The sequence below is a fragment of the Panthera pardus genome, unplaced genomic scaffold (genome assembly GCF_024362965.1).
Source record: "Panthera pardus isolate Hobbes unplaced genomic scaffold, ASM2436296v1 HiC_scaffold_6, whole genome shotgun sequence".
NCBI classification, from domain to species: Eukaryota; Metazoa; Chordata; class Mammalia; order Carnivora; family Felidae; genus Panthera; species Panthera pardus.
The window spans coordinates 83,183,251-83,205,336 of record NW_026526991.1 but is presented as its reverse complement, the minus strand read 5'-3'; the positions used below and the strand labels follow the sequence as shown (position 1 = coordinate 83,205,336).

The window sequence follows — 22,086 nt, the reverse complement described above, 5'->3', positions numbered from 1 at the left end:
TTTTAAAAGACAGTTTTTTTCTTGCAATCTAACTAATGAGATTTTGGCAAGTTTAGGTTATGTTGCTAGATCATCTGTGGGTTTCTACAATACTTGTTATCCAAGAGGAAGGGTCTTTTATATGTTGACATAGATTTGTGTTCATGTTCTATCTAGACTTCCATTTTCACCAAGAAAATGAAGACTCTATTGGTCTTATTATATAAAGTGTAAAATAGTGGAAAGGGCACATGACTAAAGCTGAAGATTCATATTATAGGCTCAGTTCTGTCCCTTACCATGTGTGACATTGAGCAAGTCTTCTAATAGTGCTGAGCTTCAACTTCCTCACTGGTAAAGTGAGGGCAACGGCCCTAGTCTCTCGAGTTGTCATGAGGTTGATGTGAAAGTTGTTTATAAAGAAACACATGCCCGTTAAAGGTGCTTGAGAAACATGTCTCCCTTTTGGAATGATTTTATGGCATTATCTTTTACCAAAGCAATGTCCCAGTGGCCTTCCCGAAACTTGTCTCTTTTCAGATGCAGTTACACACATATGAGAACACTTTGCTTAATAAAGATGCAAGTTTGCAGAAGGTTGGTATGGTCCCTGCCCATGAAGTCCCATGGGGGTTTGCTAGCTCTCCCCAAATCATAAAGGAGATGGTCATTTGTGTAACTTCACCCCTATTAGAGTACCTGATTCTAATATTCTATCACAGGACTTTCCTCTATAATACTTCACAAAAATGTTCTTCTGAACAAAGAATACAGACTTTGTCATCTGGGATAAGTTTTAACATATCCTAAGTTTGGGTGGTATCCATCCATTTATGTAATATTCGTGTACCAATTACCAGTTACTGGCTAGATATGGTGATGTAGTCTTTTTTTAAGTTTATTTATTTATTTAGAGAGAGAGTGTGTGTGCATGTGCAGGAGGGGCAGAGAGAGGGAGGGAGAGAAAAAAACCAAGCGGGCTCTGTGCTGTCAGCAGAGAGTCCAATGTGGGGCTCAAAATCATGAACCATGAGATCATGACCTGAGCTAAAGTTGGAAGCTTAACCGACTGAGCCACCCTTGTGCCCCAGTGATGTAGTTTTAATTCATAATAACGTAAATGAGTGTGCAGTCATTTAGGGAACAAGAAGAATATATTCCCCAGTTATTTCTACCTAGTTAGATTGATTTGATTGATAGATAGGTAGATAGACACAATTTTCTTTATCATTGTATCCTTAATCATGACCTACGTATTAACAAAAGATGCTGGCTACAGAGATGCTGGTTATGGTAGCTTTAAGAGACATAGGAAGGACACAATCTAAGTAATAAACTTCCAAGATGGAGGAAGTGAATAAAGAGCAGTATTTCCTTTTCGTTTCTCTGTTACAAAGTTTCAAAGGAATCCTTTATGAATTGTGGTGGACATTGATGAAGATATTGAATATTGTACCAAATTCTCTCTTCATTGTGAGTGTTCTTTGTCTCCATAGAGTGCATTGTTGTAGTGGCTTCTCATTTCCTCTGTAACTCTGGTCTTTCCACCACTTTGCATTTCTGCCCAACATTCATAAGGTGTTGATTGAGCACTTCCCATTTGCCAGGCACTATGTTAATCATGAGGTAAAACTATAGGTCAGACGGTGACTGTACCTTCTGGTGTTAGAGTACAAAACGATGATTAACAGATATCATTTGAACTGGATAAAATTGGATGCCTTAATAATTCATTAGTCATTTGCAGGTAGACTGATTTTTTTCCTGTTATGATAGTAAATATAATTTTGACTTGAACTTAAGAATTACCTTTTAGAGTTTGATTCCACAGAACCAGGCAAATATAGAACATCATGGCACCAGTTAGGTATAGCTGCCTTGCTGTCCCATACTTTTTTTTATGTGGTTTTAATCATAAACATAGACTGGTTCAGCTTTCAAATAAGATTGGTAGAAGGTCTCATCATCATTGGGCATTTACAATTTTTCTGTGGCTCAGATTGAGAATCTAAATATGATTTGGTAGACTCATACATGTATTTGGTATTCTCTCTTCTGCTTTTCAGAAGGATTTAAGTATAGAAGAACTTAAGTCAACCATCATAGAATATGGAAACATTATAGAGGTATACCATAATAATCTCACAGTTTGCAAGGTGGGGTTGTTTAAATGTAAATCCCCCATTAGAGTAACACGTATAGCCTAATGTTGTATGTGATTCCAGAATTTACGAGGCGATAAAAACAAACTGGTTCATGAATTACAGCACTTGCAACAGGAACTTATCTTGTAAGTAGAGCAACTTCTCACCAGCCTTCTCTCTCTCATGTGCCTCCACCCTGCATCATTGGTCTGCTGAGCTATGTACAATTCTTTGTGCCACATTCATGATATTTTTCTCTCCTTTTCTGCGATAGATCTCCTTCTCAGTTTTCCATGACCCATGCTTTTTTCTTACTTTGAGATTAAGCAATCCTTTTGAATGCATGCATGGCATGCTGTTCTTACCTCTTTATTAACATACATCATCTTATAATTGTTTTTAAGTATGCACACTATGCTATCCAGGAGTCTACAGGAGCCACACAGATATCAAAAGTGAGCAAAATATTTGGGATAAGTGCACACATTTAGAAGAGTGACAACTGAGAAAAGTGTATTACCCAGATGAAGGCCAGTGAATCAAGAATATATGGGCCCAGTGTAGCTGCATCTTTTGATTTTTAAAAGAAAAGCCAGAAATCTAGATTTTCTCATTTTTAACTATTGGCTCTAGTTCTTAAAAAAAGAGAGAAAAAAAAAAAAAAAGCATGGCCTACTTGTTTACAACCGCCTAGAGTCATTAGTCTGTGCTGGTCCTGGAGGACAGAGAATATTATTTCTCTCTATTACTAAGTACTTTATACAATCCTTGGCACACATGAGGGCTTACTGGAGTGATAAACCCCATTTTGGTGACTTATAACATAGTCACATCTAACTGGACTGGATTATTATTTTCATTTTTCAAGAAATGGGATCCAGCTGAATGTTAGCGAAGAGTGTAATAGTATCATCTCTGAAGAAGAAAAATCTTTACATTGTGAACTCACTCTTGCTCAATCTGCAGAGGTAGGTAATTATCATCAAATGCAAAACTTCATAAGATAAGACCATATGCAATAGCTTACTTCAGGTGAAGGTCCAAGCTTGCTGAAGAGCACCTGTGATATTTTGAGGAAATCTGTTGAATGTTTTTAGAATCCAAACCTAAAGTCTCTTAGCCTGAAAAAAAAATGGACCTTTTCCACGTTATGACTGAAAATCATAGTGAGGTTAAGGCTAAGATTGAAGAAGCATGTGTTCAGTGTATCCAGACTTTAGAAATCTGTATAGTCTTAATATTTTTTTAGGAGAAAGTACCTGTGCCGATCCCCGGGCCTGGGGTCCTGAAGATAACGATAGAGATCCCTGAACTATCTTTAGGTATTTCCCTAACCCCCCCAAATAAATGTATCTGACAAAAATAAAGATGCTTAGAAAAGTCATGAAATTTCTTTGCTCTAAAATGAAATTGTAGCATCCCAATGTAATGGCACTGATTATTACATTCTGAACAGAAATTAGCATTTTTATGTTTTTGGTTAATTTAAAAATGCAAATGAATTATTACTTTAAAACATTTCTGTTAGGAAGACCCAGTTTTTTCAGCATGGGAGGAAATTATCAAAAGCCTTCTTGGGGATGAAATGTTGGAGATCCACCCCCCAAAGACTATATTTTTACTCCTTTGTACTTTCCAGTCTGTGCTTGTTGTGTTAGGAAATGCTTTGTTAGCAAATTGCTTTCTTTTCACCACTTTGATGGGCTTTCCATGTCTGTGGACGATGGATATGTCAGAATGTCCTCCTCCTGACAGCTGTGACATGACCTTGAAAGAAGAGGAAAAATGTCTTCAGGGCAAATGCTGTTTGAATTTCTCCTGCCAAGGATCCGGGGGCAACATATGCTGCCTTCATCTAAAGCTGTCTCCGGCAGCCTTGGACATTCTTCTGAGGGCTGTGCTTTCCTGACATTCTGTTTCAAATACTCATCATCTTACTGTGTTTTTGAAACCAGGCCAGACTGCCAGACTGAATGAAATGGTGGCAAATCTGCCACAGCAGTCCTCTGAGATGATAATGATGTCAAGATGCCAGCCTGTAAAGTTCTATACTTCTAAACAGGGGTTAAGCAGCTGGCAAAGTTCTGGCTCTGAGGTTTATCATTCTAATGGCTTAGGAAGTGTAGAAATAAGAGCTCTTGAAATGTTTTCCAATAGGCAACAAGAAGGAAGTTAAATGTGGTGTGGTCGTGTATCAAAAATACGATAGGAGACGGATGCTTTGGGAGAACCATAAGAATTTATCCTTTGGAAAACATCATCTGAGAGTGACTTTTATGAAAGGAGGAGACAAAAGAAACTAGTTTTTTGCGGTGGCGGTTATTGAACACCCTCCCCATAGTTTTTTTTTTTCTTGTGTATTTCTTTACCTTCCCCTATTTTCTTAAATTAGAACCATAGTGGTTTATATTATTCACATGTAAATGTTATCTATTGAATAAATGTTTTTCCTTAAGAATGAATAAATGTTAAGTTGACGCCATCCTAGAAAGAAAATGTAAGCTGTTGTTCCGTAACGTAGGAGGATTTCATAAAACAACTAGCACTCTCTGGTGGGGACAGTTATATTGACCCATGAATATCATTTGTATAAAAAAATAATGTTCTTTATTAGAATGACAGAGTTGTGGACACTTTAATAATTGTTTCAGGACAATGAAGTTGAGTGGCAGTGCAGTTTCACCAGTTTGTCATCTCTGGATATGTTGATGGACCAAGAAATGCTATTACTGAGAAAATTTGGACAAAAGGGAGTGGAATTCATAGCTGTCCTTCAAAAGCTGGTATTGTGTAACATGTACTGTGGTGATTCACTGGCTACGAACATTTGCAGATAGCTGATCTACAGTATGTTTGTGGAGTACAGGCATATCTGTGTTTTGTTGAGATTCAAATTAATCCTACTATGAAAAGAGATTTTTCTTAAACCTTCCTGAAGATAATCTTCCAGTTCTGGCTCAATCAGGACAAATAGGTTGATCATTCGTTATAAATTGTTCGAACTTATTTTTCCTACAGGCTAATCATTAGTATCAGAGGACGGAAGACATAGTATCTAGTGAACAGTTTCTTTCTGGCTAATAGTAGTACCTCTTATTCCATTTTGATTTTTGGCTAGAAATGAGATGGTTAGAGGAAGAAAACATCTTACCTTCACGTTGGTATTTCTAGACACTTTCATAGTACCTAGCGTATGGTAGGTAGTATTTAAAGAGTGGAAAAAGAAATCCATGAAAATGCTTGTTTCCTACTATTTGAGACAGGAATAAAAATGTGCATGTTTTGTCTTAAAAAATGATTCTATCTGTATATATTCAGCATATATGCAGCACCTGACAAGAGTTAGCATTTACACATGGCAATATCCCGGGATAAAGGAAAGTCATGGGTGGCATTAAATGAGAAAGAACTGTGTATGGTGTCTTAATTCTCTATAGAGAACCTTTGGTCTAAATTACTTCTTATATAATAGCATATGCCTTTCACCTGAATTCCCAGTTGAACATGTGGAATTCTTTCAGCACAAAGAAGTTTCTGAAGTTGAAACCCTCATGGATAGCTCTCTACAGTGGGTAACTGGTCCAGAATTTACTGTGAAAAAAAAGTGGGAGAACAAACTTACTGTAAGTGTTTTATGTGTTTGTGATTTTCCTATTTTTTCTTCTGCTTTATTAAACCAGGTAATATTATATGCAGTATCATTTCTAAGACTTTATGTAGTTTTCTGCTATCTCGGGCTGTTGATGTGTATGGAGTGTATGTCTGGGGATGTGTGTGAGTATGTACATGTGGGTGAAAGTAAGAGTATGAGGGTGAGGATAAGTGTGTGTAAGGGTGAAGGTAAGTGTGTCTAAGAGTGACAATAAGTGTGTGTGAACATGAGGGTAGCATAAGTGTGTGAGAGCATGAGGTAGGTGCGTGAAGGTAAGTGTGAAAATAAGTATGTGTGAGAGTAGGGAAAAGTATGGGAGAGCATGAAGATGTGTGTGTGAGGATAAGTGTGCATGAACATGAGGGGAAAAATGAGAGTGAGGACGTGTGATATGTACTAAAGAGACAGGATAAAATAATTGAATGGAAAACGTATTTTATTTGAATCTTGTGAGAACTGCTAGTCTAAGCTTGAATTTTTCTTTGACTTATTAAAATTGCTTAAATTTGAAAAAAAAATTGTTTAAATTTGATGGAATAATTATTGTGCAAAGGAATGTTATTCCTGAGATTCTGATAGTTTCATTATACCAGAAATTAGCAGAACATTGGAAAAATGAGAACTTAGGTAACTATTTCCTGTTTGGTTATAAAGGAAGCATAAAAGAAGAAATCTCCTTATCTTTTATCTTATTATCTCTACTTCTTGGCTGCCAGACAACTTTCTAACATCCATAAGTTTCCTAAGTTAAGCTCAAGCAAGAAGTGAACTCTGAAATACTAATTTCAACCTCCTTGACAAACCCTTTTTTGTTTTAATTGCTTTTGAGTATGCTAATGAACAAATACTGATTTCATTGCATTTCCTTGCCCCATTCTATTCTAAAGCAGTTGTGATGATTGATGAAATGGTTAGGGACTGCTTATATTAAAAAAGCTCAATTTTAGTCACATAATAGGCACGCAATATGTACTTGTTAAATTGAGATAATGGGTCCAAAAAATAATCTTTGGACAGTTGAGACTTGGTATCTGTTCAGTTAGAAGTTTAGTGTCTAATAACCATGAATACGATTGAGATGGGAATGGCCTGTCATTTGTTTATATTTAACACTGGAATAGTGGAGTTTGTTTTGTGACTTTTCTTGTAGGAAGTCAAATATAAAATGGAAGAGAAACTAAATCTTTGCATATTAACGCTGAACACCTTGGGAAGCCAGAAAAAATCTCTTGATAAAGAATCTGTCAAATTAATAGAGATTTTGAAGAGATTCAGGCTGGAATATTTTTATTTCAGAAAAGAATTTCTTTCCAGGTGATGGTCATTTATCTGCAAGAAACCCATGCTTTGTATAATGACACGTTTGGGATTGTACCACGGCATTCAGTTTACTTTTTTCAAGTTGTATGCATTGATTTCAGATGATGATTTCACTCTTTCAAGGAAGGCATTTTGTCTGATAATTTTGAATTATGAAGTAGCATGAAATTGACATAAATATATTCAACTTATATATTGCAATAAATTGCAAATAGTGAACTTTAAAATTTGTGGAAACCTATTGTATAAGGAGTTATTTTCCCTAAAGAAGAAAATTGGAATTATAGAATATAGAATTCTCTTAATCAGAAAGGACTTCTGAGATCATTTAGTAAAACCTTATAATTTTACACAGGACTGAAGCATAAGGATTTAAAGTGAATTGGTCAAGACCTTAGGGTTATTAATGGGAACTCTACAAAGAAATCTATTATTAATGGAAGAATTTGAGTCTGTTGACTCCTGTCCCATCTGGCTTCATTTTCTGCCTCAGTATACAATGTATTTATTGCACTGGGCACTAGTCAATTATATTTCAAGTAAGAGAAGTCAGGGAATAGAAGACTCTAAATGTAAAATAATTTACTATCTTACTCTCACCTTCATTCTTAATTCACCAAATTCTTGAAATTTGTGCCCTCTGTAAGCCACATACTAAACAAGGACAGCCAGTAACATCTTTTGTTGACCACTATTTATGTATCTGCTAGTACCACACTAAGAATCCCCTTAAGAAATGCTTTTTTGGTGAGTGAATGAACATGGGTGTATAGTGTATTTGAATAAGATTAAAAAAAAAATGTAGTTAGAGACTGAAGTTGCTTAAAGAAAGTAGCCCGAAGAAACTGTTTTATTCCCACCCCACCCCACCCCAATAAGAAAATTAGATACCAGAAAGAGGTTAATACCAGAAGGAGCTCTCTCAAGAAAATGATCATCTACTCTCCCTAAGAAGCAGGGAGCCCAGACTTCCCCATAGTGGTGTGTGGGTTAAGTGGATATGCAGCTTCCTTACACAGATAACATCTCCACAAAAGGGAGCGTTAAAATTCTTCTTTTTAGCAACAAAGACCTATTTGGAGAGAGTCATTTCTGAATAAGTGAATCTTCTATATTCTATAAGACTCACAAGCAGCCCAACTAAGTAACAATAGGTGAACTTGGTTGAGAGCTTACTGTGTTAGATGTAGTGTTAAGAATTTGACATTCATTTATCTTGAGAGTTTCAGAGATTCATTCAAGGTTGCCCAAGAGGGATTATTAAGCGGCAGCTGGGATCAGACCTAAATGTGTGTAACTTCAAAACCCGTGTTCTTTCAACTATTAATCCCCTACCATCCTCTTGTTAAAATTGGATGAAATATTCATTAAAAATATTCTGGGAACCTGGTATTGAGCAGGTTAAGCCCAACTGGTTAAACCCCTGCCTTCCGGATATAATTTTAAATAGACAAAACCATTTAGTGGCTACACAAAAAATGATTTGGCTATAAGTTTTAAACGAGTAAGCTTTATCTATGAGTAGGGAGTATTTTGTGGGGATTAAAGTAAGAATTCTATGTTTAGAAATATTTATTAAAGGTAAACTCTCAGGGGCCGTTTTCTGGGAAGGAGAAGGCTTCATTCTGTTGTAAAATAAATAGGCTTAAGTACTGAGGAATGGAAAGAATTGAATGAGTCAAGGAGAGGCAATGAAAGGAAAAACTGCTCTTGAAAGTCTCAGGGAGTGTAAAGTATGTCATTTGTGCAACACCCAATTGCCAACTCCTTGTCAGTTATTTTTCTAAATGCTAGAAAATTAACTAAGACAGAAACCTCTGCATCCATGAAACTAGTATTTTTAAGGTATTCAAAGAGTGAACAAATAAACATGTAACTATATACTATAATACCAGGCAATGGTGGTAAGTGATATAAAGAAAATTAAGAGAATAAGAAGACCAGGAATGATGGGGCAGGAGGACCAAATTTTAGAAGGAAGGGCCAGTAAAGCCTTGTCTGTGATTGGTAAATTTAGTAGATAGCTGAACAAAGTGAGAGTATGAGCTAAGAGATGATCTGGGAAGGGTTTTAGTCAGAGGAATTAGCTAGTGCAAAGGCCCTGAGGTTTTAATGAGCTTGCATGTTTGAGCCACTGAGTTAGAAACTATTTCAATAGTGTAGGTGAAGGAGTGTAACATGAGTCAGGGTGAGCAAGGAGATAAGAAATGGTTGGATTCAAACTTTATTTTGAGGATGGGTCAGATCTTACATGCTAGTGAATTTGATGTGGGAATACAAAAAAGTGTCATCCTTGACTTACAGCATTGTTGTTGGTTTTTTGTGTTTTTTTTTTTCTGAAAACTAGGTAAATGGGGTTCTCTTTGGATAGTGAAGTTTCAGGGAGAATCAGATGACAGGAATAGAAATCAAGATTTAGCATTAGGACATGTTAGCAAGGAGATATTGAATTTAAAAACACACTCAAAGCTGATACTATATATCTTAACACAATAATGCAAGTCACTATGGAAGAAACATCTTCAAAGATTTAAAATCTCTTGAATATCTTTAGTAGCTAGTACTGTCTAATTCTTTAAAAGCTATTTTTAAGACTTAATCACAAAGTGCATTATAGGTGCAAATATATGTAATATATATGATTAAAGTTGTAATTAAATATGGATTTCTGTTGGTCCTTACAATCCTTTTGCTTTCCCTTGGAAGATAATGGACAGTCTTGAGAGCTTAGACTATTACAAAAGAGAAAAGTTGGTAAAACTGATGTCTTAAGAAGAAGAAGAGGAAGAGGAAGAGGTAATGTCAGCAAGAAGGTCAAATAGGAAGCCCTGGGCCTTCCTTCCCTCATGGGATATACTGATTCAACAGTGATACATGAACAAATTCACTTTTCTGAGAAATTCAGAAACTAGTTGGGAGGCTCTGCACCTGGGTGGATGTGAAACCAGCCACATCAACGCTGGTAGAAAAATTCTAGATACCCTGTCAGTGCATTCCTGCTCCAGGTATAGGACCATGTGATCAGAAGGAATCCCCCAGCATCCGGCTTCTCCCTGGGAAGAAAAGAATCAGACTGTGTGTCCACATTCCAACATTTCTGAGGACTTGCCAAGATAGTGGCTTTTGACTCAACTGTCTCAAAGTGCAGATGGAACTGGGCATACTGTAGACACTTAGGGGACACTAAGAACAGTGATGGCAGGTGGAACTAGCACACAAGTACTCATCATAGTGCCCTAGCTCAGAACAAAGAAAACAGATGAAAAACCCCAGATCTTAGCTTCTCCCTAGGGAAGGAAAAGAATAGGATCACTTTTCTGAGGGGTGTCTAAAAGACTGGCTTCTGTCACACCCATCTTAGAGCAATGTTACTATCATACTCTAGACACTTAGGCTCCAATTAGGATGATAATGGTGATTTGAATTAGCATGAAGACTTGCAAGCCCCCAGAACTCTGCCCAAACTGATTGATAAAGGTTTTCTCCTGTATATATGAGTCCAGGCTATGGAGACTGGGAGAAGTGGTTGTTTTTTCTGAAGTGCAGATACTGACACAGAGTCAGAAGAAATGAAGAAGCAAAATCTCCAAAAACTGTCACTAATTGAATCAGAGAAATGATTTACCTCAAAGACAATTCAAAATAACTGTCATAAAGATGTACAATGAGATCAGGTAAAGGTAAATATATATAGAGAGAAATATAGAATACTGTAATATTATAGCAGTGATAAGCAAATCACTTAATTATAAGATAAAAGTTTAAAAATTGTAAGTATATAAAATGATAAAAATAAAGTACACAATAAAAATTTGTAAGTTGCGTCAGTAACAAAGGGGGGGAGGGGAGATGTAAAAGTATAGTTTTTGTATGTGATTGAAGTTAAGATGTTGTCAGCTTAAAATACTGTTATATTTTATGTAAGCCCCATGGTAACCACAAAGAAAATATCTGTAGAAGATACACAAAAGAAAAAGGAGTCAAGAACTATTAATCAAAAAAAAAAAGAAAAAAAAAAGAAAGAAACACGAAGACAAGGGAGGAAAAAGGAACAAAAGAACTGCAAGACACAAAACAATGAAAAATGGTCACAGTAAAAAGGGGTCATAAAGGTCCCTCTTTATCAACAATTAATTTAAATGTACATAAACTTTCCAATCAAAAGACATAGACTGGCTGAATAGATTAAAAAACAAGATCCAACTATATGCTGTCTGCGAGACTCCCTTCAGATGTAAGGACACACATAGGCTGAAAGTGAAGGGTTAAAAAAGATAATCCAGGCAAATAATGGCCAAAGGAGAGTCAGAGTGGCTATACTTACATCAGAGAAAAGACTTTAAGTCAAAAATTGTCACAAGAGACAAAGGGAGGGCAGTATACGGTGATAAAAAAGGATCAGTTCACTAGGAAGATATTACAATTAAAAATACATATGCATTCAGTATCAGAGCATGTAAACATATAAACCATATATTGACAGAATGGAAGGAATAACTAGCAATATAATAGGAGACTTAAATATACCACTTTCAATAATGGATAGAACATCGAGGCAGAAGATCAATAAGGAAACAACATACTTGAATATTATAGACCAAATGGACCTAACAGACACTTACAGAACATTCTACCCTATAGCTACAGAATATACATGCTTCTCAAAGGCACATGGAACTTTCTGCAGGATCACATGTTAAGTCACAAAACAAGTTTTATCAAATTTAAGAAGATGGAAATTATACTATCTTTTACAACCACAGTGGAATAGAACCGGAAATCATAGCAGAGGAAAACTGGCAAATTCACAAATATTTAGAAATTAGCACACTGCTGAAAAACCACAAAGAAGAAATTACAAGGGAAATTAGAAAATATCTTGAGACAAAATTGAGCACAACATATCAAAATATATAGTATGCAGAAAAAGCAGTACTAAAAGAGAAGTGAATGGTGACAAATGTGCCTACATTAAAAAGAAGGAAGATCTCAAGTTAACAGCCTAACTTTGTAGCTCAAGAAACCAGAAGAAGAAGAACTAAGATCAAAATTAGAACAAGGAAGGAAATAATAAAGATCAGAGCATAAATAAATGAAACAGAGAATAGAAAAACTCTTTAAATAAAAATCAATAAAACTGAGTTGGCTTTTAAAAATTTTAATTTTTAAAATATCTCCAATTTATAATTTCAACTCTAGCAGAATATAGTTATTAGTTTCAAGTGTACAATATGGTGGTTCAACAATTCTATCCATTACTCAGTGCTCACCATGATACATGTATTCTTATGCCCTTCACCTATTTCACCCATCCCCCACCCACCTCTAGTAACCATCAGTTCTCTATATTTAAAAGATTTGTTTTTTGTGTGTGTGTTTGTCTTTTTTTCCCCCTTTATTCATTTATTTTGTTTCATAAATTCCATGAATGAAATCATGGTATTTTTCTTTCTCTGACAGATCTAGGTCCATCCATGCTATTACAAATGGCAAGATTTTATTCTTGTTTTATGGCTGAGTAATATTCTGTGTGTGTGTGTGTGTGTGTGTGTGTGTGTGTGTGTGTGTATATCACACCTTGTTTATCCTTTCATCAATCAGTGGACACTTAGGTTACTTCCATAATTTGGCTATTGCAAATAATGTTGCAATAAACAAGAGTGCATATATCTTTTTGAATTAGCATTTTTGTATTCTTTGTGTAAATACCCAGTAATGGAATTACTGGGTCATATGGTAATTATCTTTTTAACGTTTTGGGGAACCTCCATACCGTTTTCCACGGTGTACGCTCACCAACAATAGTGCACAGCATTCTTTTTAGCTCACATCCTTGCCAACACTTCTTGTTTCTTGTATTTTTAATTTTGGCCATTCTGACAGGTATGAGGTGGTATCTCATTGTGGTTTTGATTTGAATTTTTCTGATGGTGAGTGATGCTGAGCATTTTTCATGTCTCATTGGCCATCTATGTGTCTTTGGAGCAATGTCTGTTCATGTCTTCTGCCCATTTTTTAATTGGATTATTTGTTTTGGGCTGTTGAGTTGCAGAAGTTCTTTATATATTTTGGATACTAACCCTTTATTGGATGTCATTTGCAGATATTTTCTCCTATTCCATAGTTTGCCTTTTAGCTTTGTTGATTGTTTCCTTGGCTCTGCTGTAGGTTTTTATTTTGATGTACTCCCAATAATTTATTTTTGCTTTTATTTCCCTTGCCTCAGGAGACAAATCTAGAAAAATGTTGCTACAGCTGATGTCAGAGAAATTATTGCCTGTGCTCTCTTCTAGGATTGTTATGGCTTCAGGTCTTACATTTAGGTTTCTAATCCATTTTGAGTTTAGTTTTGTTTTTGGTATATGAAAGTGGTCTGGTTTCATTCTTTTGCATGTAGCTGTCCAATTTTCCCCAACACCATTTGTTGAAGACAGTGTGTGTCCCACTGCATATCCTTATCTCCCTTGTCATAGGTTAATTAACCATGTAAGCATGGGTTTATTTCTGGGCTGTCTATTCTGTTATGTTGATGTGTCTATTTTTGTGCTGGTACCATACAGTTTTCACTACTATGGATTTGAGTACATTTTGAAATCTGGGATTGTGATAGTACTAATTTTGTTCTTTTTTCAAGATTACTTTGGCAATTTGGGGTCTTCATGGTTTCATACAAATTTTAGGATTACATGTTCTAGCTCTGTGAAAAATGCTGTTGGTATTTTGATAGAGATTGCATTAAATCTGTAGATTGCTTTGGGTAATATGGACATTTTAACAATATTTGTTCTTCCAATCCATGAGCGTGGGCTATCTTTCCATTTGTTTGTGTTGTCCTTCAGTTTCTTTCATCAGTGTTTTATAGTTGTCAGTGTATAGTTCTTTCACCTCCTTGGTATGTTTATTCCTAGATATTTTATTATTTTTGGTGTGCAATTATAAATGGGATTGTTGTATTCATTTCCCTTTCTGCTACTTCATTATTAGTGTATAGAGACACAAAATTTCTGTGTATTGATTTTATATCTTGCAACTTTACTGAATTCATTTAATAGTTCTAATAGTTTTTTGGTGGAGTCTCTAGGGTTTTTTATATATAGTGTCATATCATCTGCAAACAGTGAAAGTTTTACTACCAATTTGGATGCCTTTTATTTCTTGTTTGATTGCTATGGTTAGGACTTCAAGTACAATGTTGAGTAGTAGTGGTGAGAGTGGACACCCTTGACTTGTTCCTGATCTTAGAGGGAAAGCTCCGTTTTTCTCAATTGAGTGTGATGTTAACTGTTGCTTTTCATATATGGCCTTTATTGTGTTGAGGTATGTTCCCCTCTAAACCTTCTTTGTTGGGGGTTTGTATCATGAATGGATGTTGTACTTTGTCAAATTCTTTTTCTGTATCTATTGAAATGGTCATGTGGTTTTTATCTTTTGTCAATGTTACATGTCATGTTGATTGATTTGTGAATGTTTAATTATCTTTGCATCCCAGGAATAAATCTCAGTCATGGTGAATGATTTTTTTAATGTACTGTTGGCTTTGGTTTGCTAGTATTTTGTGGATGACTTTTGTGTATATGGTTATTAGAAGTATTGGCCTGTAGTTTTTTCTTTTTTCTTTTCTTTTCTTTTTTTTTTTTTTTTTGTTTTTGTTTTTGTTTTTTTTGTTGTTGTGTCTATATCTGATTTTGGTATCAGGGTAATCTTGGCCACATAGAATGAGTTTGGAAGCTTTCATTTCTCTTCTATTTTTTGAAAGGTTTGAGAAGAATAGGCATTAACTCTTCCTTTGAAACCCAGTGGTCCTGGACTTATTTGTTGGGAGTTTTAAAAAAATTACAGATTCAATCACATTGCTGGTAACCGGTCTGTTTGAATTCTCTGTTTCCTTCTGATTCAGTTTTGGGAGGTTATATGTTTCTAGGAATTTATCCATTTCTTCTAAGTTGTCCAATTTGTTGGCATATAATTTTTCATAATATTCTCTTATAAGCTTTTATATTTCTGTGGTGGTGTTTATTTCTCCTCTTTCTTATTTTGAGTTCTCTCTTTCTCTCTTGAGTCTGGCTAAAGGTTTATAAATTTTGTTGATCCTTCCAAAGAACCAGTTTTTGGTTTTATTGATATGTTCTATTGTTTTCTCTGTTTCTATTTCATTTCCTTTTGCTCTTATTATTATTCCCTTCTCCTGGTTTTGGAATTTGTTCTTCTTTTTCTAGCTCCTTTAGATGTATGGCTAGGTTGTTTGAGATTTTTCTTGCTTCTTGTGGTAGGTCTGTATTGCTATAAAGTTTACTCTTAGAAGAGATTTTACTACATCCCAAACATTTTTGTACCATTAGTTTCTGCTTTCATTTGTCTCCATGTAATTTTTGAATTCCTCTTTGATTTCTTGGCTGACCCATTCATTGTTTAGTAGCATGTTATTTAACTTCCATGTATTTGCGTTCTTTGGAAATTTTTTCTTGTGGTTGATTTCTAGTTTCATGGTACTGTGGTTGGAAAAGATGCATAGTATGACTTCAATTATTTTGAATTTGTTGAGAATTATTTTGTGGCCTAATATGTGATCTGTGCTATGTGTACTTGAAAAGGATGTGTATTTTACTGTTTTAGAATAGACTGTTCTGAATATATCTGTTAGATCTATCTAGTCCAATGTGTCATTCAAAAACACTCTTTTCTTGTTGATTTTCTGTTTGGATGATCTATCCTTGCATGTAAGTGGGATGTTAAAGTCTCTTACTATTATTGTATGGCTATTGATTATTAACTTTATGTAATTAGGTTCTTTTTGTATTTGGATGTTTCCATGTTAGGTGCATAAATATTTATAATTGTTAAATCTTATTTTTGCATTGTTCCCTTTAAGATTATATACTGTCTTTCTTTGTCTCTTCTTACAGTCTTTGTTTTAAAGTCTCTTTTTATCTGATTTAAGTATTGCTCCTCTGGTTTTCTTTTACTTCCATTTACATGATAAATGCTCTTCCATCCATTCACTTTCAATCTGCATGTGTCTTTAGGTCTGAAATGAGTCCCTTGTAGGCAGCATATAGATAGGTCTTGTTTTTTTATCCACTCCATCTCCTTACATCTTTTGATTGGAGCTTTTAGTCCATTTACATCCAAAGTAATTACTGATCATTATATATTTATTGCCATTTTGTTATTTGTTTTATCACTGTTTTATAGTTTTCTATTCCTTTCTTCTGTCATGGTTTGCTGGTTTTCTTTGTGATATACTTGGATTTCTTTCTTTTCATATCTATTACCAGCTTTTGATTTGTGGTTCCCATTAAGTTTTTCTATATTTTTGATATAGCAGTCTATAGTATTTTGATGGTTGTTTAAGTTTGAACTCATTCTAAAAGCACTAAATTTTTACTCCTCTCCCTCTACAATTTAGGTATATGGTGTCATACTTTACATCTCTTACTTTGTGAATCCCTTGGCTGATTTTTATAGATACACTTAACTGTAGTGATTTAGTGCATCCTACTTTTCTCATTCCTACTTATAGTCATTCTTTTCCACTCAGAGTCCCCTTTAACATTTCTTGTAAGGTTTGTTTAGTAGTAAATTTCTTTAAATTTTTTTTTCTCTGAAAACCTCATCTCTCCTATTCTGAGTGGTAGCTTTGCTAGATAGAGCATTCTTGGTTGCAGATTTTTTCTTTGAACACTTTGAATATATCATTCTACTCTTTTCTGGCCTGCAAAGTGACTGCTCAAACATCAGTGGATAGCCTTATGGGGACTCCCTTGAAGGCAACTGTTTGCTTTCCTCATGCTGTTTTAAAAATGCTCTTAATTGCTACATTTTGATCTTAATTACTCTGTGTCTTGGTGTGGCCCTCCTTAGGTCAATTTTGTTCGGGACTTTCCTCATTGCCTCATTGATCTGAATTTGTGTTTCCTTCCCCAGATTCAGGTAGTTTTCAGGGATTATTTATTCAAATGTATTTTATGCCCCCTTTGCTCTCTTTTCCTTCTGGGATCCTTATGATGTGAATGTTATTATGCTTCATCAGGTCATTGAGTTCTATTACTCTATTTTCATTTATTATTTTTTTCTTTCTCATGTTCAGCTAGATTGCTTTCTACTATTCTGTCCTCCAGATCACTGATCTGTTCTGCTTCTTTTAATGTATTTTATTTTATTTTTGTACATAATGCAGCTGATTTATTTTTTTTTAATATGAAATTTACTGTCAGATTGGTTTCCATACAACAGCCAGTGCTCATCCCAACAGGTGCCCTCCTCAATACCCATCACCCACCCTCCCCTCCCTCCCACCCCCCATCAACCCTCAGTTTGTTCTCAGTCTTTAAGAGTCTCTTATGTTGTGGCTCCCTCCCTCCCTAACCTCTTTTTTTTTTTCTTCCCTTCCCCCATGGTCTTCTGTTAAGTTTCTCAGGATCCACATAAGAATGAAAACATATGGTATCTGTCCTTCTCTGTATGATTTATTTCACTTAGCATAACACTCTCCAATTCCATCCACGTTGCTACAAAAGGCCATATTTCATTCTTTTTCATTGCCATGTAGTATTCCATTGTGTATATAAACCACAATTTCTTTATCCATTCATCAGTTGATGGACATTTAGGCTCTTGTTGAAAGTGCTGCTATTAACATTGGGTTACAAGTGCCCCTATGCATCAGCAGTCCTGTATCCAGTGGGTAAATTCCTAGCAGTGCTATTGCTGGGTCATAGGGTAGATCTATTTTTAATTTTTTGAGGAACCTCCACACTGTTTTCCAGAGTGGCTGCACCAGTTTGCATTCCCACCAGTAGTGCAAAAGAGATCCTCTTTCTCCACATCCTCACCAACATTGGCTGTTGCCTGAGTTGTTCATGTTAGTGTGAGGTTCATGGTGTGAGGTGGTATCTCAATGTGGTTTTGATTTGTATTTCCTGGATGATGAGTGATGTCGAGCATCTTCTCATGTACCTGTCAGGCCATCTGTTGGCCTGACACATCTTTAGAGAAGTGTCTATTCATGTTTTGTGCCCATTTCTTCACTGGATTATTTATTTTTTGGGTGTGGAGTTTGGTGAGCTCTTTATAGATTTTGGATACTAGCCCTTTGTCCGATATGTCATTTGCAAATATCTTTTCCCATTCCGTTGGTTGCCTTTTAGTTTTGTTGATTGTTTCCTTTGCTGTGCAGAAGCTTTTTATCTTCATGAGGTCCCAGTAGTTCATTTTTGCTTTTAATTCCCTTGCCTTTGGGGATGTGTCAAGTAAGAAATGGCTGCAGCTGAGGTCAGAGAGGTTTTTTCCTGCTTTCTCCTCTAGGGTTTTGATGGTTTCCTGTCTCACATTCAGGTCCTTTATCCATTTTGAGTTTATTTTTGTGAATGATGTAAGAAAGTTGTCTAGTTTCATCCTTCTGCATGTTGCTGTCCAGTTCTCCCAGAACCATTTGTTAAAGAGACTGTCTTTTATCTATTGGATATTCTTTCCTGCTTTGTCAAAGATGAGTTGGCCATACTTTTGTGGGTCTAATTGTAGGGTTTCTATTCTATTCCATTGGTCTATGTGTATGCTTTTGTGCCAATACCATGCTGTCTTGATGATTACAGCTTTGTAGTAGAGGCTAACATCTGGGATTGTGATGCCTCCTGCTTTGGTGGTCGTCTTCAAGATTACTTTGGCTATTTGGGGTCTTTTGTGGTTCCATAGAAATTTTATGATTGCTTTTTCTAGCTTTGAGAAGAATGCTGGTGCAATTTTGATTGGGATTGCATTGAATGTGTAGATAGCTTTGGGTAGTATTGACATTTTAACAATATTTATTCTTCCAATCCTTGAGTATGGAATGTTTTTCCATTTCTTTATGTCTTCTTCAATTTCCTTCATAAGCTTTCTATAGTCAGCATACAGATCTTTTACATCTTTGGTTAGGTTGATTCCTAGGTATTTTATGATTCTTGGTGCAATTGTGAATGGGATCAGTTTCTTTATTTGTCTTTCTGTTGCTTCATTATTAGTGTATAAGAATGCAACTGATTTGTGTACATTGATTTTGTATCCTGCGACTTTGCTGAAAACATGTATCAGTTCTAGCAGACTTTTGGTGGAGTCTATCAGGTTTTCCATGTATAATATCATGTCATCTGCAAAAAGTGAAAGCTTGACTTCATCTTTGCCAATTTTGATGCCTTTGATTTCCTTTTGTTGTCTGATTGCTGATGCTAGCACTTCCAACACTATGTTAAACAACAGCGTTGAGAGTGGACATCCCTGTCGTGTTCCTGATCTCAGGGAAAAAGCTCTCAGTTTTTCCCCATTGAGGATATTAGCTGTGGGCTTTTCATAAGTGGCTTTTATGATGTTTAAGTATGTTCCTTCTATCCCGACTTTCTCAAGGGTTTTTATTAAGAAATGATGCTGAATTTTGTCAAATGCTTTTTCTGCATCGAATGACAGGATCCTATGGTTCTTATCTTTTCTTTTATTAATGTGATCTATCATGTTGATTGATTTGCGAATGTTGAACCAGCCCTGCATTCCAGGAATGAATCCCACTTGATCATGGTGATAATTCTTTTTATATACTGTTGAATTCGATTTGCTAGTGTCTTATTGAGAATTTTTGCATCCATATTCATCAGGGATATTGGCCTGTAGTTCTCTTTTTTTACTGGGTCTCTGTCTGGTTTAGGAATCAAAGTAATGCTGGCTTCATAGAATGAGTCTGGAAGTTTTCCTTCCATTTCTATTTTTTTGAATAGCTTGAGAAGGATAGGTATTATCTCTGCTTGCTTGCTTGCTTGCTTTCTTTCTTTCTTTTTTAAATTTTTTTAACGTTTATTTATTTTTGAGACAGAGAGAGACAGAGCATGAATGGGGGGAGGGTCAGAGAGAGGGAGACACAGAATCGGAAACAGGCTCCAGGCTCTGAGCTGTCAGCACAGAGCCAGACGCGGGGCTCGAACTCACAGACCGCGAGATCGTGACCTGAGCCAAAGTCGGCCGCTCAACCACCTGAGCCACCCAGGCGCCCCAATTTATTTATTTTTTTAACATTTATTTATTTTTGAGACAGAGAGAGAGCATGAACAGGGGAGGGTCAGAGAAAGAGGGAGACACAGAATCTGAAACAGGCTCCAGGCTCTGAGCTGACAGGCAGCCCCACTGGAGGGATGGATCCACAGAAGCACAGCGTTGGGTGTTTGCGCAGTGCAAGAAAGTTCGGTGACAGAAACTGGTTCCGTTTGGGATTTTAGCTGGGGCATGGGAGAGGGAGATGGCACTGGCCAGCGCCTTTGTTCTCTGCTGAGCTGAACTCTGTCTTCTGGGGCTCAACACCTCTCCCTCCCGTTGTCCTCTCGCCCTCCAGCTCTCCGAGCAGAGCTGTTGACTTATAACATTCCAGATGTTAAGTCCCGCTAGCTGTCAGAACTCATGGAGTCCGGCCCCTCTGCTTTTGCAAGCCAGGCTCGGGGGCTCTGCCTTGCAGGGTGGGCTGCCCCTCCACCTCCCCGGCTCCCTCCCACCAGTTCGTGTAGTGCGTACCGCCTCTCCGCCCTTCCTACCCTCTTCCGTGGGCCTCTTGTCTATGCTTGGCTCCAGATAGTCCATTCTGCTAGTCTTCTGGTGGTTATCGGGGTAAATTATGCAGATGCGGGTGGAATCTAAGCAATCAGCAGGACGAGGTGAGCCTAGCATCATCCTATGCTGCCGTCTTCTCCCCTTCTTCTACCTAATGTGTTTTAAATTTCAGTTATTGAACTGTTTATCTCTGATTGGTTCTATTTTATGTTTTCTATCTCTTTGTTGAGTGTCTCACTGAAATCCTCCAATCTTTTCTCAAGTCCATTGAGTACCATTATTACCATTATTTTAAATTCTCTAACAGGCATATTATCTCTGTTTTGTTTAGGTCTCTTGCTGTCATTTTGACTTGTTCTTTCATTTGGGACATAATCCTCTGTCTCTCTCTCTCTTTTTTCTTTTTTTCTTTTTGTCTAATTCTCTGTGTCTCTTTCTATCTGTTAGGAAAGTCAGCAATGTCTCCTGTTCTTGAAAGTAGTGGCCTTATGAAGAAGACATCCTGTGGAGCTCCGCAGTGCCATGTCCCCTGTTTACCAGAACCTGATCCTTCAGGAGTGTTTCCTATGTGTGTTGCATGTACACTGGTAATATGGCTGAGCAACATTTGCCTTCAATCCAGTCATCTGCGATGGCTCTCCTTGCCTGTTGTGGTCATAGTTTGGTACTTGTGTTGTTAATGGGCCAGTCTGGGACCACCCGGGCTGGATTTGTCCCAGACCTGTAGTAGCACCAAACTTCAAGTTTCTCTACCTTTGGTGTCCCATGAGAAGCTGTCATTGGTGGGTAAAGAGCAGTTCTTGGAGAACTCTTCCAAAGATCCCTCCCCCTCCAGCACCTGCTCTGAGATAAGTGAATAACTCTCCCTCCCATATACCCCGGATATATTTCAAACTGCTGCTTCTATGCTGTATCTTGGTGGGACTATTAGGCCCCTCTGGTTTTCAAAGCCCAACATTATGGGAATTCATCTTCCCACTGTGGCTCCCCCATGCCTGAGATGCTTGGTGTGGGGTCTCCTTCTCTCCCCTCTCTGTGCCAGTGGCATCCTTCCTTCCAACAGACAGTCCCATGAGTCATTTTGGCTCCTGACCATGTCTCTGCCTTTCCTACCCTCTTCATTGTGGCCTCTTTTCTACATTTAGCTGTGGAAAGTCTATTCTTTCAGTGTCTGGGTCACTTTATGGCTTGTTTACACTGATGTGTGTGTTATCTGGGCATATCTGTGGGATTAGGTGAGCCTAGGATCCTCCTCTTCTCCCATATTTCCTGAAAGTCTGAGTTGTGTTTTTTATTTTTTTATTTAAAAAAAATTTTTTTTTAACGTTTATTCATTTTTGAGAGACAGAGACAGAGCATGAACGGGGAAGGGGCAGAGAGAGAGGGAGACACAGAATCTGAAGCAGGCTCCAGGCTCTGAGCCATCAG

General features: G+C 36.8%; 1 protein-coding gene across 1 annotated transcript in view; it reads left to right on the top strand.

The window, feature by feature from the left end:
• The window catches only part of IRAG2 (inositol 1,4,5-triphosphate receptor associated 2), a 129,340-nt gene that overhangs the window by 50,470 nt on the left and 56,784 nt on the right, over positions 1 to 22,086 (top strand). The window contains exons 10-16 of the mRNA XM_053895276.1: positions 520 to 576; positions 2,046 to 2,105; positions 2,205 to 2,269; positions 2,992 to 3,091; positions 4,775 to 4,906; positions 5,645 to 5,746; positions 6,926 to 7,089. Of these exons, the coding sequence (XP_053751251.1) occupies positions 520 to 576; positions 2,046 to 2,105; positions 2,205 to 2,269; positions 2,992 to 3,091; positions 4,775 to 4,906; positions 5,645 to 5,746; positions 6,926 to 7,089 (680 nt within the window). The remainder of the gene's footprint in view (positions 1 to 519; positions 577 to 2,045; positions 2,106 to 2,204; positions 2,270 to 2,991; positions 3,092 to 4,774; positions 4,907 to 5,644; positions 5,747 to 6,925; positions 7,090 to 22,086) is intronic.